At 39.5% G+C, this 22,655-nt stretch overlaps 2 protein-coding genes and 1 pseudogene across 2 annotated transcripts; 1 reads left to right on the top strand and 2 right to left on the bottom strand.

The window, feature by feature from the left end:
* Nucleotides 1–4,370: 4,370 nt before the first annotated feature.
* On the bottom strand, nucleotides 4,371–6,954 carry LOC125187650 (cytochrome P450 711A1-like). The gene is made up of 5 exons (XM_048084278.2): nucleotides 6,667–6,954; nucleotides 6,068–6,220; nucleotides 5,227–5,986; nucleotides 5,051–5,146; nucleotides 4,371–4,826 (listed from the first exon to the last, which is right to left on the bottom strand). The coding sequence occupies exons 1-5, from the start codon at nucleotides 6,915–6,917 to the stop codon at nucleotides 4,497–4,499; spliced, it is 1,590 nt and encodes a 529-aa protein (XP_047940235.1). The 5' UTR covers nucleotides 6,918–6,954; the 3' UTR covers nucleotides 4,371–4,496.
* A 4,013-nt stretch (nucleotides 6,955–10,967) lies between these two features.
* LOC125190996 (1-aminocyclopropane-1-carboxylate oxidase homolog 1-like) overlaps nucleotides 10,968–22,655 on the top strand; it is a 49,877-nt pseudogene continuing 38,189 nt past the window's right edge.
* Nucleotides 11,909–13,087, bottom strand: LOC148926414 (uncharacterized). Its single transcript, XM_089058543.1, has 2 exons — nucleotides 12,762–13,087; nucleotides 11,909–12,557 (listed from the first exon to the last, which is right to left on the bottom strand). The coding sequence occupies exons 1-2, from the start codon at nucleotides 13,085–13,087 to the stop codon at nucleotides 11,909–11,911; spliced, it is 975 nt and encodes a 324-aa protein (XP_088914669.1).

Genomic DNA, 22,655 nt, shown 5'->3' on the forward strand with positions numbered 1-22,655 from the left:
ATTATTATCAAATGCACCAGATTTGAGCAATGATGATTGCTAAAAACACCAAATATTGATAAAGTCAAATAGTATAGCTACAAAAGCATATCAAATACAATCACGAAACACAAAACACATTTGCGCACAATCATATATAAAATGCATACCTTGTGGGAAGATTGTCAGCGTAAGTCGTAACTTATGAGAATCTTAGCTTACTGCCGCCTTCCGAAGCTAGACCAGCATGCATCTCCACTGTCATAGCATCGACAACACACGTGAGGGGGCGTGTTAAATTCTCTCAAATTCTCTCAATTCTGTCCCACATCGACTTGGTGATGATCCAATCTAATCTATATAAGTGTGGATAACCCTACCCCTTATGAGGCCTTTTAAGGGGTGAGTGGCCCATTTCTAATACAGGGAGCTCCTTATTTTCTCTCTTGTCCTGTACAGAAAACACAGACTCCACAGCACTGCCACTACGTGCTCCGTCGTTGCCCCTCACACCTTCAGCATCTTCTTCACCATCTCTAGAAGCTTCAAAATAATTGACAAAAGAAAACCTTGTTTATGGGAGTAATAAACATGTCGGAATCTCATGTAAGTGAAAGCTTTTCGTGGAATATTTTTTTAATGAATGATCAAATAACATTGAAGATCAAATATCAAGATTCATTATCTAATATATCCAGAGATGTAATGAGTCAGATACAGAAAATTAAACTGTGAATTAAACTTGTGTTAACTATAGATCTAATGGCACAACCAATGAGCATCCTTGCAATATATCAGGTTGAAAGCTATGAAGTAGCCATAGCAAAGTGGTATTATTCATGATATCAAGCTCTATTCATAAACAAATGAGATATGAATACAACTAAGTTCTTCAACAAAAAGATTCCTGAGTTAGTGATTGGTGAGTATCAACATCTAAAGCCGCCACACGATCTGCCAGCATGCAGCCTCTGGACGGAGAAAGTAAGGAGAGCGGAGGAGGCGAGATCTCGAGGCAGATGAACTGCAGCGGCGGTAACCCGGAGACTGACGGCGGATAATTTTTGAGGGAGAGGAGAGAAGGTTTGATTTTAAGTGTTCATTTTCATGAATAATGGTAGTACAAAACTTTTCTTGTAAGGTTTTTCAATTCAATTTTTGGGAAAATCATACACAGAGCATGAAGAGAGAGAGTTGTTCTGTGACCGCCAGGTTTTTCAATTCATTTTTCAAGATGCTGAATAGTTTTCTTGTAACTAATGGACTCTTGTTTCCCACTCAAACTACATCTAGGGCATTTTTGTTAATTTCTCCACAAGTGACATGTTATATATTGATAGATTCTCTTTTTTCTCTTTTACTTTACTAATTTTATCTTAATTTCCTTGTCATACCCATTGCACCTATTTTTATGGGACGGAGGGAGTATATACTACTCCCTTCATCCACCTAGAGTTGTCAACTGGGTCGGACTGACCGCCCCAGCTCAGCCAAGGCCCAAGCCCATCAGTGAAACGAAGCGGGCCTAAACTAGGCTCATTGGTTGAGGTGGGCTCCAATTCAGGCATTTTGTAAACACAGGCGCGGCCCAGGACCAGGACCAGCCCAAGCCCAAGCCCATTCGAGGCACACCTTATATAATTATTTTTTTTAAAGTAATTAGATAATTAACCACTAATAGTAATATATTTCTCTATTTATTGGATATCCCCGAATGGACTCAAACACTAATAGTCTAATATCCACACAAGTTTTCAACCAAATCATAAATGCAACATTCAATCGAAATTACATCTAATTTTTTATTATATTTTTTATCCAATGTGTAAAAAACATGATTATGAAATTTATCTCTATCTAGTATTATGTATTCAAACCTCAATATTTGATGAATCTATAGAATTTTTTAAATTTATTAACTAGTTCATATACTTCTAGTTTTAAAGAATTTCTAGTTTTAAAGAATATGAAAATTGTATTAATGTAAAGTTGGTAAATGAACTTAAATATTATTTAAGTTTATAATTAGTTAAACTAGAATTTGCATAATATTGAATATTATGTCTATAATCCGATGCTACTAAGATTTATGTAGCTTACTCGTGTCCATTTTCGTTTTATTTTCTCATAGAAAAAAGACCATCAAATTACCTAGAATGCTAGAACTCATATGTAGCAATACAGTTCATAATAACAATATTTGGATATGTTAAATCAATCAGAACCAATAATGTCTAAATGATGATATATGAATCGAATTCGGGTCCTATGAAAGGTAGTGTCCCTCTTAGGACTAATGTACACGAGAAACCTACATGACGGGCAAAGAAGGTGACCGTGGAAGGTGGCCACCTTCCCGGCACGAGAAACCTCTGACATGATGGACAGAGAAGGTGACCGTAGGAGAACACCATCTCTACGACACAAGATGTTCAGATATGGCTAAGTACAGGAAAAATGGGTTGCAGCCCAATGTGAATATTTTTAGTAAGCTCAGATCTTTTCAATAAAACCCCGAGTATTACTGTGATAATGACTTGACAATATTTTCAAATGTATATGTGTATCTTTCGGCACGTGTTCACTGAGTACTTTCATACTCAGCCTTGTATATATTTCTAAATATGCAAGTTAAGCGGTGATGACGAAGGGAGGTGTTGAGCAGAGATGGCGAATGTGTTTCGGTAGTATAATGATCGGATGAATCGTGTCTCCATACACGATGTCATTCTCTCTGTACCCTTCCGCTGCAATGTAAAAGTTGAGCTTATGTTCTTTTGTATCACACACTCTGATATATTTTCCAAGTTATCCCAATTTAACTTCGTTCATTCCAGTTTTGTTGAGATCCCCCTTTTTTCCCTACTTCTTTAATCCTCCCCTAGTCACGATAAATCGAGTTTGCTATCCTTAGCAAAGTGCGGTCGTGACACAACACCATGGCTGATTTTTTCGAAACTTTTCCAAATCTTTCTCCAATTCTTTAACTATAAACTAACTAAGAAAATGTAGGAGAAACTGATTTTAAAAGCTTTAAAGAAGTTTTAACTAAACAAGAACATAACAAACATTAGAACGAAACAACAAGCTAGAAACTGAAAATAAACAAGAGCTAAAATTTAAAACACATTAAATACACAAACACTTAGAGAAAGAACTACTTGAAACAAGCTTTTAAAACAAGACCAACAACAATAACTAAGAAAATGGTGCAAAAAAACTTAAGTTAAGAATAAGCAACTAGAGAAAAAAATACTACTACTTCCGTCCCATAAAAATTGAGACAAAACTTTTGGGCACGGAGGTTAAGAATTTATATTAAATAAATAGGATAGATGAAAAAAGTAGGAAAGATAAGAGAGAGTAAAGTAAATGATGGAATAAAAAAAGAGTGATTAGATGTTTTGTCTTTTGTTAGAAAAGGAAATGACTCAACTTTATTGAGACGGACTAAAAATGAATACGACTCAAATTTTTTGGGACGGAGGGAGTACTACTAAATTACTACTACTTCAACCCATGATGAACAAAAGATCTTGGCAGCCTGAGTTTGAAATATCTCTTCTTAAGGAAGAGAGAAAAGTTTTTCAAGAGAGAGAATTAACTAAACTAAACTAAAGCTAAAGTGATAAGTGGTTCTTGGAAAGTTAAAGTATTTTCAATACATATATCTAATAAAAGATATTTTCCCTTTTATTTACTCCTTAAGGGCAGAAATGGGCATGTGTAGCAAGTGGGAGATATCCTTAATAAGTGCGTGGAAATAAATGGCTTTAATCTTTTTCCCGACAAGTTCGAACTGGGAAGTTCAACGGGTGGTTTTCTTTGCCTTCTTCCTCCAATTTTTTCCATTTCTTCTCATTTTGTCCTCTTTCCTGCATGTTTTCCTTTTCATATCTTCTTTAAGCATCCTTCAATCCTAATGCTTCTTTCCTTACCAAAAGCATCTTTTCATGCAAATATTTAACATATGATTCAAATAGTGATCAACTCCGAATAACGAAAACTAGCCTATCAAAGAGAAAGAAATTTTCTTAAAAAGAAATTTTCTATTTTTAAGAAACAGATAAAAAATAAAGAGTTTCTACGTTTAGAAGTTTGAGGGAGTATATCATGTATCAACTTTAAAATTCGATACATATGATATATTAATACCAACATTCTCCTACAACATTTCATTACTTAATTCTTATATTTTAAAAAATGATTTAAGTTCACAATTCAAATTAATTGCGGTATAATTTTATTTTGTTTTAATTTTGATTCTTTACTTTCTGAAATTTGAAGTCTTTAAAGTTCTTAATTCTTTACATATAATATATATATACATAAAGTATTTGGTTTTTGCTTCTATGCATTAAATACATTCATGGATGAAATAAACAAATATATGAAATAGTAAAATATTATATGCATGGACTTTAATAATATGAAAAGGCTTGTTTGGAAGTAATGCTGAATATCTGATGATGATTCAAAACAGTACACTCTGCCATATACATGAATTATTCGAAGTTTCAAGTGCGTTTGGTGGCTAAAACCTTGACACCATTTTTGAAGTTGAGGACTATCCCAAACTGAAATTCCAAGGGACTCTCCATCTGTGGGGAATGACGGAATACGTAATGTCTATAAAGATGAATAAGGGCGAGTTTGATTTCTTGCAACGCAAATTTCTTGCCTATGCACGCTCGAGGCCCTATTCCGAACGGAACCAACGAGTAAGGATGCCTTTTCTTCTCCTCTTCCCCCTCTGGATCAAACCTTTCCGGTCTAAACTCGTCCGGATCTGGAAAGTTTATCGGATCTTTAGCCACAACTCCGGTCCCCATCCACACCCATGTACCCTGTTCAATGTTCACATATAATAACACAAGTTATCACAAGTTAAGAGATTTGTGTATAAGTATTTTATATAGTAGTACTACTACTACTTATGTTTTGAGATTTTCTTGACAAGTTCAAATTCACAATTATAGTACTGTTTTATTACTAATTAATTATTCAATTAAATAATGTATAATTAGGGGACATATACTTGTTTTATTTTTTAAAATAAGATGTAATGTACCTTTGGAATATGATAGCCTCCAACTCTAACATCTTCAAGTGCTTCTCTTGCAACTAAAGGAGAGACGAAGTACATTCTCATAGCTTCCTTAATCACCTGTACTCAGAATCGTGATGAGGTGAGAATCAAAAATCATAAAATTAGTTAACTGGTTATATATATAGATTGTGAATTGCCTGGTCAAGAAATGGGAATTGATTTTGCAGATGATCGGCATTAGGAAGGCGATCACGAGGGCCGAATGCATCTATTTCATCAACCAGCTTCTTCTCAACGTGTGGATGGGCTGCAACAAGGTGAACCACCGCAGAGATGGTAAACGAGGTAGTTGTGGAGCCAGCCAGCAACTGCTCGTACGTGAGGGCGGTAATATAGTCGGGCGTGAGCACATTCCTCACGGCCTTCTCTGACTCGGCCGCGTTGAGCAAGAGCGAGATGATGTCTCTGGCGCCTCGGTTTTTCTCTTTTTTATACTTGTCGACGATGTGGTCCAGCCGAGTGGTGATGCTCTGGTTTGTCCGCTCCAGCTTCCAGTCCATGGTGCCCGGGATTCTCTTGAGAATCTCGCGGCATGGGTTTTGGAGGAAGGGGAGGAGGAGGCCGAGTATGTTGGAGACGGAGCCGGTTAGGTCCATCTTCAGCTGCGTTGTGGCGTAGATGTGTTCCTTGATGAATTCTTCTGCCTCGTTGTTGTTGTTGTTGTTGTTTCTTTCAGTTGATTTTGGTTTGGAGAGGCCGAAATCCATTCCGAATGAGGTTTTTCCGATTACATCGGTGGTGATGTTGAGGGTTAAATCGGAAAATGTGAATGATTTGGAGTCGAGATTTTGAGTGGCTGTTTGGATGGTATCCTGCATTGTGGGGATCATTGCAGCAAGCCGCGATGGCTGGAAGAATGATAGCACTGTGTTTCGCATCATCGACCATCTTGGTTCCCTGAATAGAATGAGACAGGAAATGTGTCGTTCAGAATGAGACAGACATGAATTAATGTGTCCAATAGTAGAGGTAGTGTACCTAGTCATGAATAAGCCTTTGAGATGAACAGGTGATGCAGCTAAAGGAGAGGGAATGCTTCTATGGGAGAAACTTTTGAATTTGGTTATACCAACTTCCCTGCAAAGCTCTGCAGATGCCACTATTACTAGAGGCTGTCTGCCCATATGAAACCTACACATATAAAGTTGGTCACTAGGATTTTAATACTGGGAATCAAACGTATATAGTACTAGTACATAGCTAAAATAAAAATGAATAATGAGAGATAAATAATTTGAGAATGAGTCAAAATAATTGAAGATTTTTTTAAATATGAAAATATAACTCTAAAATCATATTTATAGAGTTAAAGATTTAATTTTATGATTTAGCATACCATTTGATTAGTTTGGACCAATCAGTACTCCTGTCGTTTGATCACCAATCACAACATACTCTTTTTTGCTTTTGTTTTAATGGTAATAAATAAATACTAGACTATAGGAGTAAATTGTCTTACTATTATGATTAAATGGGAAACTCTCCTCTTCCCCCTAAACAAACATCAACAAATATTTTTTCCTATTCTAATATGAATAATTGATCAAAATATTAATTGAGTAAAGAAAAAAAGGAACCTGAAAATAGGACCATAGCGGTTGGCAAGAACAGAGAAGACATCAGGGCCATGTTTAGCCATCAAAGGAATGTGTCCAACTAAAGGCATCGTTGGAGGCCCTGGAATTTTTCTTACACTCCAATATGGTTCGTAAAAATACCATAAAAAACCTCCCAACACTCCTAATATTGTGAATATTGTTGATGATAATAAAGGTGCCTTAACAAATATATCACTCAAATGCCCTAAAATTGCTCCCAGAACTTCCATCTTCTCAGAGAGAGAGAGATACTCAGAGAGAGAGTTGTTTAATTTTCCACTGGTGCTATTATGCTGCAATCAATAATTTAAAGAGCACAATGCAAGTGTGATTATTTTAATGGCTTGGATAATGACAAACTAAGATGCCAGAAATTACATCAATTTAATAATGTACTTATGTGTTAATTACAACCTGGGGGTTATACAATTTATTATATGCAAATTATAATCAGTTTTGGACTTATTTGATAAGGAATCCGGATGAATATATTCGACTTCACTTAATTCACTATTTTAAAGTATTATTTTGGATTTGCTGTCGAGGTTCTACTAATTATATTTAGACTTGATTGGTTAAGACCGGAGATGAATATGATCTGCCGTTGAATCTCATGAAGTTCCAAACCGGAAAAACAATGCATCGGCCCGAGAAAAGTAATGCTCCAAGATGGCTTAAATTTAGGAGAACCTCGACAGTAAATAGATATAAAAGAGAATCATTCAATACACTCTTTTCCAACTCAGGCTCAAGTCCAACACAGTGTTCACTTTCTTTGTTGTGGAAGTTTTAGATATAAATCTGATTGAGGGTAGGCATGGGTCCCCAAGAAAAGAAAATTACATCCCTTTGTTCAGTTTCCGTGTTTTGAGTATGGCTAGAGTACATTTGACTTTTTCCAGCAATAAATAATGCTCAGTAAATTCATGAATTACCCAAAATGCCTCCATAAATTCTCAAATTGATTTGGAGTGAAACTGAAATTGGGAGGGGCTAAGGTGGTATTTCATTTCCATTTTTTGCTCCAACTTTCGATGCAGAAATTAAAACCTACTCCATCCAAAGAAATGGTTTCTACATATCCCTCAAGGGAATAGTGCGGGCCATGAATGAAGCTCGGGCTCTTCAGAATTTAATCTTGAACAATGAACGTTGGCTCAAACCAAGAAATGAGGCTATTTCTTGGTATATCCAAGAAAGTGAACACTCCTGGGCTCGTTCGGTTACGCCTATTTGGAAATGCAAGATTTATCTCTTAACTTAAATAAATATGGGTGGTCCCACACACCTCTGAGTCATTATTGTTGTTTCTTATTTGGAGAGATGAAATGCAAGATTGCGTGCTGTCAGACGATAATATCCTCATCACTCTTACTTAATTCCACAAACTACCCCACTACCCCTCCAACTACACCTGATTAGAGTTATCTCTGTCCGTATTCACTACTACATTACTATTCATTTTATCCTCCACATCTACAAACGGCTGTGAAATACTAGGCATGACACCATTGCGATTCCTAACACCATGATTTGCACTAATCTCAACCTCAATTTTGCAAATCACAAATCACTGCCGCTGTGTAATTATGAAAGCTCCAATTTTTCCGCTATGTACTGCTCAATTAGTTTATGTATCAGAATCATGGAGCTTCCATATTCTATTTGGCTATGCTCTGTCGTGTTCTCCCTCACCTTGTTCCTCCTCCCCTATGCCAAGTTATGCCACCACCTCGCCTCCGCCTCCATCACCACCACCGCCGTCGCCACCAACACCACCCCCCTCTCCGTATCCGACTCCGGCCTTGACAAATCCCCTAATCTCAACCTCAAATCTAACAAGATGAAGTATAACCACCACCATTGGTGGCAATTCCACTGTATCCCCCGCCCAGCCACGTCACTAAGGGTGAGCAAAAAAACCGAAAACCGAATATCCGAACCGAATCAATCCGAAATTTTGAAATTCGGTTCGATTTTTTCGGTTCAGTTCGGTTTTAAAAATACAAAAATTTCAGTTTTTTGGTTCGGGCGAAAAAAATAACCAAAAAACCGAATTATATTTTAAATATAATATTATATATATTTATTCTATTAATTTAATATATTATATCATATTTTATATAATATGTATTATATATATTCTATTAATTTTATATTATATATATTTATATTCTATTAGTATTTATAAAATAAATTAAATTATACTCCCTCTGTCCCATTAAAAATGCAACGTTTTTCTTTTTTGGTTGTCCCATTAAAAATGAAACGTTTCCTAAAATGGAAACAACTCTATCTCTACTTTTTCATCTCTCTTACTTTACTCTCTCTTCATTTACTCACAAAACAACATTACATAAAATCCCATGCCGATTTTCAAATGTTGCATTTTAAGTGGGACGGAGGGAGTATATATTAATATATACTATTTTTTTCGGTTTTTCAGTTTTGTTTGGTTTTTGAAGTTTCATTTTTGGTTTTTCAGTTTTTTGGTTCGGTTCGGTTTGGATTTTGAACTAAATTCGGTTTTTCGAGTTTGGTTCGATTTTGGCAAAAAACCGAACCGAAACCCGAATGCTCACCCCTACACGTCACGAAGCCCTACTTCTATCCTCCTCGGCGGACTTTAATTGAAAATTAGGGCGACGAATGACGTCGTTAAGGAGGGTTGGAGGGTAGACCAAGAAGCATGTAGGGCAGAAGGCCTGCAGATGGAGGCGGAGGACGCAGGTGGTGCAGAGACGTTTGAAGCTACTGCGGGAGCGGGATCTGGTGGAGCAGGCGCCGCTCGTGAGGTCCACAGTTACCGCAGCCGATCCTCGCCAATTATTGAAGAGCAAACCGTGGAGTGAAAACCTAGAGAGAGAAAGTAAAGAAAATGCACAACTCCAAATGAACACTGAAGGCGGAGATGGGGTGAAACTAAAAAAGTCAGGGTCACTTTGGTAATCTCGTCACCATTGCTTCATCACTGTCGCGGACGAGATTTCCAATATGAAGTTGGAGGCGTGAATTATTTCAGACAAAAGTCAAAGAGCACAGTGCGGGCCGGGGTCATTTTCGAGGGCCATGCTTGTTCAGTTGTTGAACACCGAACCGTTATTAATGCACTGATTTGACCCCATTTCTGGCCAATTAGTCAACACCGAACACGCCCTAGTGTATATTGTAATCTTTATAACTTATAAGTTGTAACTTGTTGCCTCGTTGAAATTTGTATCAATAAAATTATAATTGTCATCCTTATTGTTTGAATTTAATTTATGCAAATTTTGTAGACAATTAAATATTTGAATGACAAAATAAAAATTTTACAAACCACCGAAGCGGTCTGGAACCGCCGCCTGAACCGGCGGTTTCGGGCCATGAACCAGAACCGCCAAATACCAATCCATGCCGGTTCAGGTTCAATAATTTCATGAATCGTGAGCAGCCGATTGCGAACTGGAACTAGCGGTTTCTGAACCATGTGCCTCTCTAAATAGCCATATGCAAGATAGAATTTGATTTTTTTTTTCCAATAAAAAGAACAAGCATTTTTCAACTAATCTTACCTGTAATCCATTTGTCCAATCAAACAATTCGATTTCAACTTAAACATGTGATATACTTCTAAAAGCATAAAAAACGTGCTAAGTTGAACTATTGCATATAACATGTCCCTATTCGTAATCACCTTCAATCTTGTGTGATAAGACTGAGAGAACATAAACCACTACAAAAAAATGCTAGATAGTGACGGAAATTAGTGACGGCGGCTGCTAGCTCAATAATTAGTGACGAAAAAAGCTTCAGTCACTGACTCACTAACTAACAGTGACAGATTATTCCATCACCAAAGAGAAGCAGTCATCTATGTTTTCTATCATTTGGTGAGATTAATGGATTTAGTGACGGAAAATTTGTCACTAATATTTTTTAATGACAAGTTTTTTAATGACGGACCCGCCAAACTTACTATGTCATTAAAACCTTGTCACTAAAAAATACTAGTGACGGATTTGTTCGTCACCTAAGCTATTAATCCACCAAATGACAGAAAACATAGATGACTGCTTCGCTTTAGTGAGGGAATAATCTGTCACTACCGGTGACTGACGCTTTTTTCATCACGTATTGTTGAGCTAGCAGCCGCCGTCACTAATTTCCATCACTATCTAGCGTTTTTTGTAGTGAACAATGTAAACTTCTTCATAAATATGCAGTTCATACTACTACTAAGTACTAACATATGATCACAAAAATTAGCCTTTTTGATCGACTCTAAAATACCCAAACAAATGGCACAAGGGATAGATTCATCATATGTTTATCAACAATACGATCGCATAGTAATGCTCAAAGCTTTTGTCGACACAAAGCGTCAAAGGCCTCTGTGATTCGGGTTTGTTCCAACTCCCACAAATCTTCGTGAGGCCACCGGAGGAGCTGGCTGCGGAGCTGAAACCCAAATAGGTTCACCTCTAAGTTCCGGTGATTGATCTGAGCGGCAGGCGTAGGGAGATTGTTTAGCAAGTGAGAAGCGCTGCTGAAACATGGGGATTCCTCAATCTGTTTGCGATGGAATGATCGATGGCGTGCGCCATTTCCACGAGATGGATGTCGATGAGAAGAAGAGGTATTATAGTCGGGATACAACCAAAAGGGTGAGATATCATAGCAGTTATGATCTCTTCATGTCCAAAAATGCTACCTAGAAAGATACCTTGACCATTTCGTGTGATTCAAACTCAGATCGTGATGAACTGCCCTTCCCCTCTGTTTGCAGGTTTGATTTGTTTTTGTGTTAAGGGTGTTTCCCTTAACAAGCACCAGCGACGAGTTTCGCTCGGCGGTGTAGATAAATTTTCGGCGGCCAATAGACTCGGCGGAAAATGGCGGAGTTTTTCGTGTGCGGGAGTCGCTCCCGTCGGCAGATAACTCGGCGGCTGATAAAATACTCCAGCGTCCAATTAGGATTGGAGGAGGGAATCCAAAATTAGGATTGGAAAACACACGTTTATCTTTGGGGAGAAATAATAATTCATTAATTGATTGAATAAAATGATAACAATCTCTCCTTTTTATTATACTCTAATACTACTACCGTAACTTATTGAACAAGAAATACCTAAACAAATATAGAAAAGATATGGTAAATCAAAATATAACTAAATAATTGGGAGATAGGTTCGTATCAACTCCCCCACGGTTGAAATCCACCATGTCCTCAAGGTGGGAATCATAAAACCACGAAGAGAGTTGAAAGTAGAAGCTTTGGCGTGGTATCCCCTCCTCGATCAAATGCCCACCGAATAGTTGTGCGTCTCCCTTCATCATTTCCACCCAAAATCACCAATAAAGACCCGTGTTGGGTATAAGATATGACGAACACCCCCGCCATATTGTTGTCGTGACAGTTCAACGCTAAAATGAAAAGTTTTGCCACACCTCCATGAGTGCTCAAACACGGCGTGTCATTTCCCGGAGGAATCAACCTTGCATCGGCATCGAGCAACGGTAACGGAGGACTCATACTTGTAACATCAGTGACATTCAAACCCACATAGACACAAAATGTTACGGGCATACCAGTGTAAGAACCATCTCCTTTCTTACCCAATTCTTTAGACTTTAATCTCAACTCATCTTCAAACAAGCTTCTCCTTACATCCATTTCTACTTTAAGGTCCAGTTTTGTTGTCTCAATTGCAGCCTTGTACTGAACTATAATATTCACAATCTCCTGCTCTTCTCTTTCTTGTGGACGCAGATTAGAGGCCGCAAATGGTGCCGTCACGGCCAGCGGGTGCAAGGGCTGGAAAGGTCCCGGAGCAGCGTAAGGTAGCAGCTCCAAAGGCGGTGGAGGACTCGGCTGCTGTGGCTGGCGATCTGATCGGGGCAGCGGCGGCGGTGGTTGGTAGTTTTGGTGGGGCTGCTTTGCGACAATGGATGTTGTTTGGGGCAGATTCGACGAAAGGGCAGCAGCTGCAGCGGGCGGTGGTGCTACTGAATGGTAGTGGATTGTCATGCTTGAGCATTGTGGTGATTGGAAATTCGACCTGCGATTGGTATACTCGATGGTGTGGTGTCGCGGTGGAGCCGATGAGACGTTGGGGGATAAACTCGACGGCAAAAAAGAAACCATGGTATTTCTCGATGGAGGATATTCTATCCTTCGGAGCGACGGAGAAATATCTGGCCGATCAAGATCAGGTTGCGGTGATGATCGAAATTTGCTCACCCGGCGATCTGCAGTATCGACACGAGCGTCCATCCTGTCCAACGCCTCCAGTAAACGATCTAACTTTGCGTGAATTGGGTCCTTCATTGTAGTGGCTGGACTAGGCTGAAATTGGGGTTGCCACGAACGATATCGGGCATAGGATTTTCGCGGCTGCAAGTCTGAATCCAGGCCCATATACAGTGGTGGACGCCAGCGATCAAGTCGCTGTCCAGACGGATCCCAACGACTAGGCGGACACAGTGTTCGCTGATCATAATCCGAATATCCTCGCGATGCACGGCGAGGCGGTGGTTCCCAACAAGAGGGTTGCCGTGACTGTGGTGGATCGTAGGGCCGGAAACTCAATAGTGGTCGGTTATCGGGAGGATCCCAACAGGTGGGGCGGTGGGTTTGGACATATCCCATGTGGTGAGGCGGCGTTGGCTGGTGACTCGTCGGCGTGCGATGGTTATGTTTTGCACGGTAATTGTGTGGCAGCTGATCATAAGTTGGAAAACCTTGTGAATCGTGGCTATCCGAAAGGTTCCAGCTGGTTGTACACCGTGGTTGGACCAACTGGTAGGGACGAAACGATTGCGCAGGCTGAGGGAGGTCGTATTGACGACGACGATAGTTGACGTAGTCGTATGGCATGATGGTGGTCTGACTTCGATGCGGCGCGCGGGAATCCTTCCCGACGGGTGTTGCAAAAGTAGAGTTGTCATTGGCAACCAAAGCAGTTGCTGTGCGCGGAATGTTCTCCGTCGGGCAGCGGTATAGCTTCGGTTCGCGATGGTGGGAGGCTAAGATCACGATGAAAGAACCAGCTGTTATGGGTGTTTCCCTTAACAAGCACCAGCGGCGAGTTTCGCTCGGTGGTGTAGATAAATTTCCAGCGGCCAATAGGCTCGGTGGACGATGGCGGAGTTTCTGTGTGCGGGAGTCGCTCCCGTCTGGCAGATAACTCGGCGGCTGATAGAATACTCTGGCTTCCAATTAGGATCGGCGGATGGAATCCAAAATCAGGATTGAAAAACACGCGTTTATCATTAAGGAGAAATAATAATTCATTGATTGATTGAATAAAATGATAACAATCTCTTTTATTTTTAATTGTAACATCCCGAGTCTTTCTTACCTTTTTAGTTGATCTTGAAAAGACGTTAAATGAGTATCCGAATTGTTATTTTTATTTTTTGTTTAATCTTCATTCTTTTTTGAAAAATTAAAGGAGTATTAGATGTTTGCAATTGATCGAGAGGAGTCGTAATTTATGTTTAGGACTTAGCATGCCACTAAAGTACTAATTGTAAATTTTATGTAATGAATTTAAATTCGGGAAATAAAGCATAATAGAAATAAAAGAATTTATTTCTTGTGGGCCTATATTAAAAAGAAAAATTACATCATTTTGGAGCCCATTGATGGACAACCCAAATAACTAAAAAAATTCTTGGAGCCCAAATCACTTCATATTTGTCGTTGCTTACTGCTCCTCCACCACCTGCTTGATTCTGCTCCTCCACCTCCTGCTCAGATTCTGCCTCATGACATCCACGGTATACTCATTCCCATCACTCACAAACTGTAAACCTTTAGCAAATTGAGAGAGAAAGCCTAGAGGGAAAGAGGTAGAAGAAACTGATGTCTTTTGTTTCAATCTCATACAAGCCAAGGAAATTTCCTTGTCACAAGTTCATAGCTCAAGCTACTCAATTCCATTCTAGTTTCAAACATACGCAACAATTTGTTAATAGAAATGATTCTGCCAAGTCCAAGGAACTACTCCTTTCGGCCTACAATTTGCACCCCAAATTCAAAGTTCGGTTGAAAGGTATACTCCCTCTCAATTTCAAGTCTCAATCAGCAATTCATACATAGCATATCATCATCCACCACTCCCGCACAAGTAATTTAATCAATCAATCAAACTCCAACAATTGAACACCCATCACAGAGTAATTGAAAACTGAAAACGAAAGAACATAGCTTTGTAAAAGAACTTATCTTTCGGGGTTGTTTTGAATGGCTCGGGGGCTGCTGGATACCGACGAGGTTGTTTCGAGCTTAGTCGGGGCTGCTGGATATCGATCCAGGGCTATCCGAACAGCAAGCATACGGCGGAGGGGAGTGTAGAGGCGGCGCATCAGAACAGCAGCGGCGTTGCTCTCCCAGCGGAGAAATTTCGGAATAAGGTGTTAAATTCGCTGACCTTTCATAATTAGGGATTCAATTTGCTGACCTTTCGTAATTAGGGATCGAGGCATGCGTATTCTTCGGAATAAGGGATTTCTGATGCTTTATCTTATTTAAGTTCTTTTTAAATATTATTTCCCTCTAAACATTTACAATTGCCTAAATTACCCCCTTCAAACTTTTACCTAAATTCAATAAAAAAAAAACATCAGTGTCGTGTTCCTCTAAATAGGATTTGCCCAACTGTTTTTTTTCTTCGTTTCCATATAACCTTTCCACAAGCATGCATCCACATATATGCAAACTGAAGCTATGTGTTTATTTGGTCCACCAGGGATAGAAATCTACGCCTGTTGATCACTTTATCAAATAGGTGGGTTTATTCTTCTCCATATATTTTGCCTCAACTACAATTCCTTAATCACTTTAACTAATAATTGTGTTCAATCAATCACTTTTAACTAACAAGCTATGCTATTAAGTGAAAAAGTGGCTAGTTTTTAATCATATGCAATCAAGAAACATTTATTTACTTATGAGTATTTTTTTCTAAGAAATCCAAAAACAAACATGTTCATATAGAAGAGCAACTGCCAAAATTCTTCTTCCACGATTTCTTCCAAAAAATCAATGAATTCAAAAAATCATAGTTTCACAAAATACTTCAAAAAAATCATAGTTTCACAAAGTACTTTCTCAAAATTATAGTTTCACAAAATACTTCCACAAAAGCATAGATCATCCATGAACATGTTCTTCAAAAGCATAATTCTTCAACATACATGATCACTAAATTGGCTTCCTTGGAGTGAGCTTCTTCTTCGCACATATTTTTACTGTATTTTCTTCTAGGTCTGTGCTTTCCACTGTTAGAGTTTGTATACTAGAAATCACCTTTCGAGTGATTGAATACTGTTAAAACTCTCATTTTATTTTCCAAATGAATAAACAGATTATTTTTGTCATAATGTTGTTATATTTTACATTTAATGGATGTTTATTGCATATTTAAATGTATAAGCAATTTAACAAAGTCTAAGTCTTTGTTTTAGTAGACCGGTTGTGGGCGTCGTCCACTTTAAGGTAACACGGTCAGTTCTAAACAAAGAAAAAGAATTATTTCACAACCTAGATAGGCTTAGACTACCTATCGTGAAAGGTTGCAATGTCAGTCCGATTATTTCTAAGCCTTACTGAAATAAGATGACGTTGGTGTGGTATAGCACTGAATGGATCTAACAGCGAGACAGTCTTTATGCTATCTACTGAAAGACGAGGTCTCGTAAATTATTTCTCAATCAATGTACGTTAGCATTGAGCATACGGTATTGATTATGCACTACTTTGACTTACCAAATGGTGCGGGTTTTTCGCAACCCAATAAGCCTGGTATATTGGGTAGTGGTGATTAATATCTAGCGGTGCTAGGATTGCTATTATGTTGAATCGTGCGCGAGGTGAGTCTCGTTTGATAACATCCTCAAGAGAAGCTTGAAATAAGGTTTTATTATTCGGAACCTAACTAGTTGGAGTTTAATTACTCTATGAATAATAAATAAGATTTTCTTGCTGAGTCCTCTCTTGGAATAAACAAGATATTAATTAATTAAGTCCATAGCAGACAATAATTAATTAATGGATGTTTCTATCTTAAGTGCGGGAAATAAATATAAAGTATTGGAAACCCGAAGTACTTGTAATTTCGGATTTGGATGGGGAGTGCAGTATTACTTCTGTAGTGGCTGCTCGTAATATTCCAATCTTAAGCTTATATTAAATTGGGTTTAATTTAATTAGTAAAAAGCTAATTGGGGGAGCCCATATCCAAAGCCTTCCATAGATCCCTGACTGAGCCCAATATGTGACTTATTAAAAATAGGAGAATAAAGGAGACAGAAAATACACTAATTATTTTCTCAAAATTTTCGGCCCCTACTCCTAGTAGTAGTCGAAATTTTCTCTCCTCCGTGGGAAAGGATTTCTGTCTTCTCTATTTAAGTCCTAATGCGATGGTGAGATCAGCCCACCCTGATATCAGTTCACAGTCCGGGAACCAGTCAGAAGATCCGTGCTTTTGTACTGAAGAACTTCACGTGGAGAAGGCGCTAGCCATCTTCGATTCTTTGGAGAATCATCAAGGTATAATGGCTAAACCTTAGAACAACATGTTTTAGGTTTCTATTAATTTAAAGCATGTTATTATTTGAGTTTTCAGCATGATACGTGAGATAATTACGCGAATAGAATTTGTCTAAATAATCCGCTAAATAGATCTGATTATTATGTAATTGATTTATTGCATGCGCTTCCGCTGCCAACCCCTTCAATTGGTATCAGAGCCAGTCTTTGGCTCTGATTATTTGGATTTAAATTTCGCGAAATTCATGTATGCATGCGTTTTTGTTTTCGAAGCATGTTCTTGTTTTTAGTTGTTATTTTTATGCATGATGAACTCAAGAACTATCGAAACAAAGAACTCAAATCTTGGAACCCTAGAGACGTGCGATTCGTCGGCGCTTGCGCCGAGACGAATCGCGCGACAAGCGATCCGATTAGGGTTGTCGAGCGAGTGGGAGATCGGGCAGTGATCGACCGGCGACGCACAGACGAGAGTGGACTCGTGTGCGCCGCCGGCGTGACCACAGGAATCGGCGGTCTCCGAGCACTCACAGCCGATCGAGTGGGAGCTAGGGCGCGATCATGCGGCGACGAGAATACGAGCGTGGGCTCGTCCGCCGCCGGGAAGACCGCGACGGCTGCTCCTCAACTCAGGCGGCGATCGACTATGGCGGTGGTTTACAAGAGCCGCTGCTCGTCCAAGAGCAGGGCTGTTTTCCTCCGACAAGAAAAACCCTAACCCTAACCCTAGTCGAACCCAGCCCTAGCGTCGCCGGACCGGGAAGCAGCGACGCCGTTCGCGGCTGCTGCTGGCCTGAGCGAGAACGTCGGGGCGGAGGGAGATCGCCGGTCCTGCGCGGCGTCAGCCGCGCGCTAGGCGACGTCGACGGAGGGAGTCTCGCGGCGCGTCAGCGCCGCAGTGGGAGAAGTCGGAAGCAGCCGCGCCTTGTGCAGGCTGCCGGTGGTGGCTGGGCGGCGAACTCGCCGTCCCGGCAGATCAACCCCAGTGTGATTTTGTCGTTTATCGTACGTGCGAACCTCGTTCGATGAGATAACGACGAAATATTATTTTATTGATTATTTAATTCCTAAATTAATAGAAATCTTTAAAATATTATTATTTAATTGAAATAAAATATTTTGGGAAGATTTCCCTAGATTTTAGGAATATTTTGATTATTTTCTACATCTATGAATATTTTATATCCTAGATGATATAGATGAGAATAATTAAATAGTTTCCTAAATTATATTATATATCTAGAATCCTAATAAGGATAGATATGTAGGATTTCATTAAATAATAAAATATATTCCTTTCCCAATCTTAATAAGGAATTAATTTAAGTTTATTTATTCATGTCCGTAAAAGATATAAATAATTATTTATTTTAGATAAATCTTATAGAAGACATGAATATGGATTAAACTTTAGTAATTAATAAATTATCCTTTAATAAGATGTTGAAAAGATTATAAAAGATTTAATTATCCAGTAAATTAAATACCAACAGAATTTAATTAAACCTTTAATCTGCACTAAGGATAAGGATAATTAATGAAAAACCATAACTTAAATATCTAAGCGATAATTACGAACTAAGTTTGTATATTGTCTCCATCGATTGGTCCACAACTTATGAAGCTGATTTCTAATATTATCGTCACCCATGCTGTGGGGACAATAATCCTAAGAAATAGCGAGTTCATATAGGTGGACTTCTCATTTGTAAATAGTATAGACTAGAAAGTAGTTTCCAATATTATCGCCACCCATGCTGTGGGGACAATAATCCTAAGAAATTACAAGTTTCAGAAGTTCAAACAGAATTTACGAGATAGCTTGGTCTTGTTATCAGCACATGAGCATTGTTATGGGAGTGTGTTGTAGAAACGAGATTCTGTAATGCTAAATCTGATGGTCGTGCTTAGGCAACATTTGGCGGCCATGCCGTGCTGCGGTCTCTGGACTATTCGTCGGTGTTGTGACCAGTAAAAATGTTAAAATTTTAATGCGTATTGACCTCTGCTTGAGGGTACAAAATTTTAATTTTACAGTTGTGAGAATTTGATAAGTTTTATGGTTTAATCTACTCAATTTCTTCACATAAGTTTATGACAAATAGTAAATATTATGTTTTGTAGTGCAACCTAAATCGTCATCATGTCACTCAATCCTCTTTCTGCAATTCTTAAAGAAAACAAACTCGAGGGCCAAAATTACATAGAATGGAAACAAAATTTGGACATCGTTCTCACGGCTGATGAGTACAAATTTGTGCTCACTACTCCTCGGCCCCCAGTGCCGGCGGCTAATGCCGCGCAGGCTGCGGGAGATGCCCATAGACGGTGGCACAAGGCGAATGAGATGGCTAAGTGTTATATGTTGGCCTCTATGTCAACAGTGCTTAGACATCAGCATGCCGCCATGGCAACTGCCACCGAGATTATGGAAAATCTCACGAATCTTTTTGGTACTCAGAATCGAACTGCTAAGTCTCAAGCCTTTCGGAGTATCATGTGCAAGTCTATGAAGGAAGGCTCGTCTGTGAGGGACCATGTCCTCGAGATGATGAGCCACCTCAATCAAATTGAGATTTTGGGAGGCGTCATTGATGCCGAGTCCCAAGTTACTATTATCCTTCAGAGTTTGCCCCCTAGCTTCCAGCAGTTCAAGCTCAACTTTGAGATGAACAAAAGGAATTACACCTTGGCTGAGTTGTTGACTGAACTTCAGTCGGCGGAAGATCTCATGAACCAAGCTAAGGCTGCGATGGTTAGTTTGTCACATCGTTCCTCTGGGCCTAGGCCTGGCACATGAAAGAAGAAAGTGACAAACCAGGTCGCACCTAAAGATGCTAAGGGAAAGAAAAAGAGGAGGTCGGGAAAGAAGCAAACCGGAAAGTGTTTCAAGTGTGGAGAGAAGGGGCATTGGAAGCCAGATTGCCCTAAAAGGAGCAAGGCTACAGGTATGCACCAAGCTCTAATTGTTGAGTCATGTTTGGCTTCGACTTCTTCTCATACTTGGGTTATTGACACTGGAGCTACTGATCATATTTGTTTTGATCCTGACTTAATGCAGGTGACAAGACGGCTATATGATGGAGAGATCGAAGTCCAGCTGGGCGACGCTACTAAAGTGGCGGCCGTTGCAGTGGGAGACGTTTATTTGCGTTTTAGTAGTGATAGATTTTTGATTATGAAGAATGTTTTGTTGATACCTTCTTTTAGAAGAAATTTAATTTCAGTTTCTAAATTGGTTTTTGATGGATATTCGATTTCTTTTAATGACAGTTGTGTTATTAAGAAAGATGGTTCTTATATTTGTCGTGGTATCATGGAAAACAATTTGTACACAATCGTATCTACACAATATAATGATCGCAAATTAGAACTCAATAATGCATCGAAAATTTCAAAGAAAAGAAAAGAACCTTCAAGTTCAATGAACGAAACGTACTTATGGCACCTTAGACTTGGTCATGCCAACCAAAGGAGGATTCAAACACTCGTGGATCAAAACCTTCTTAAAGGGCTAGATACTCAATCATTTTCCACGTGCGAATCTTGTTTGGAAGGCAAGATGACCAAGAGACCTTTTAGAGTGAAAGGTAATAGGGCCAAGGAAGCACTAGAACTCGTTCATACTGATGTGTGTGGACCAATGTCAACCGAGGCAAGAGGCGGCTTTCGCTATTTCATCACTTTTATTGATGATTACTCGAAGGTTGGATATGTTTATTTGATGCGCTTTAAGTCTGAAGCTTTTGACAAGTTCAAGGAGTTTAAGGCTTATGCTGAGACGCATCATGGAAAACGTATCAAGAGCCTGCGATCTGATCGCGGAGGCGAGTACCTCAGTGCCGAGTTTTTGGACTACTTATCAGTAGAGGGAATTGAATCCCAAACGACTGCGCCGGGCACACCTCAGCAGAATGGCGTAGCTGAAAGAAGGAATAGGACCTTGTTAAACATGGTCCGATCGATGATGAGTTATGCACGACTGCCCATTTCGTTTTGGGGACATGCCTTGCTTTCCGCAAGTCATATTTTAGACAATTTACCGTCAAAATCTGTTCCTGCTACTCCATATGAGTTGTGGACTGGGCGCAAGCCCAATCTAGAGCATCTCAAGATATGGGGGTGTCCAGCTCATGTTTTGGAAAATGATCCAACTAAGCTGGGCTCAAGGATAGAGGTATGTTTGTTTATAGGGTACCCCAAAGGTTCGAAAGCTTATGAATTCTATAGTCTCCGAGACAAGAAAGTCATTGTGAGTACTCACGCGCCATTTTTAGAGGAAGACTTTGTTATGAATCATAAACCCAACAGTGAGGTAGCTCTAGAAGAGCTTACTTCTGTCACAAGTTCCATTAACCAAGAACAAGTACTTATAGTACAACCAATTCCCGAACCTTCAACTTCTACACCTAATATTGTAGTGCCGCGCCGCAGTGGGAGGGTCTCTCATGAGCCCGAAAGGTACATTGGTTTGGGAGAATCTATGGATCACTCCTCGGACAGTAGTGTACCAGATCCCTAGAATTTTGCAGAGGCGCAGGCGGATATCGATCATTGCGAATGGGTGAAAGCAATGGATTCGGAACTACAATCTATGATAGACAAAGACGTCTATGATTTGTCCGTCCTACCCGAAGGCTGTACTGCCATTGGGAGCAAGTGGATATACAAACGTAAACGTGGACCCGATGGACGAGTTAAAGTCTTTAAAGCAAGACTAGTGGCTAAGGGGTATACCCAAAAGGAAGGTGTCGACTACGACGAGACCTTCTCCCCAGTGGCCATGCTCAAATCGATCCGGATACTGTTGTCTATAGCAGCTTACATGGATTGGGATGTGTGGCAGATGGACGTTAAGACTGCGTTCTTGAACGGTAGTCTTGAGGAGACCATCTACATGGAACAACCCGAGGGTTATGCCGTCAAGGGCAAAGAGCACATGGTTTGGAAGCTTAAGAAGGCCATTTATGGTCTCAAGCAAGCATCTAGATCATGGAATCAGTGCTTCGATCAAACTGTTCATAAGTTTGGATTCGAGAAATGCCCTAACGAAAGCTGCGTGTACAAGAAGGTAGAAAAAGGGAATGTGGTGTTCTTAGTTTAATATGTAGATGACATTCTTCTAATTGGAAACAATAAAAAGATGTTGTCATCAGTACGAACTTGGTTGTCTAACCAGTTCGAGATGAAGGATATGGGAGATGCGGGTCACATCCTAGGTATCAAGGTCCTTAGGGATCGTGAGAAAAGGACGTTGTGCTTATCCCAAGAACCCTACATCGAAACTGTACTTAGTCGTTTTAGCATGCAAGATGCCAAGAAAGGTTTCTTACCTTTTAGACATGGCATCCATTTATCTCAAGAGATGTGTCCTAAGATAACATCTGAGATAGCAGAGATGAGAAGGATACCATACGCCTCGGCTGTT

Source organism: Salvia hispanica, chromosome 5 (assembly GCF_029641045.1).
Source record: "Salvia hispanica isolate PSC_SH4W2 chromosome 5, Shi_PSC_v1, whole genome shotgun sequence".
NCBI classification, from domain to species: domain Eukaryota; kingdom Viridiplantae; phylum Streptophyta; class Magnoliopsida; order Lamiales; family Lamiaceae; genus Salvia; species Salvia hispanica.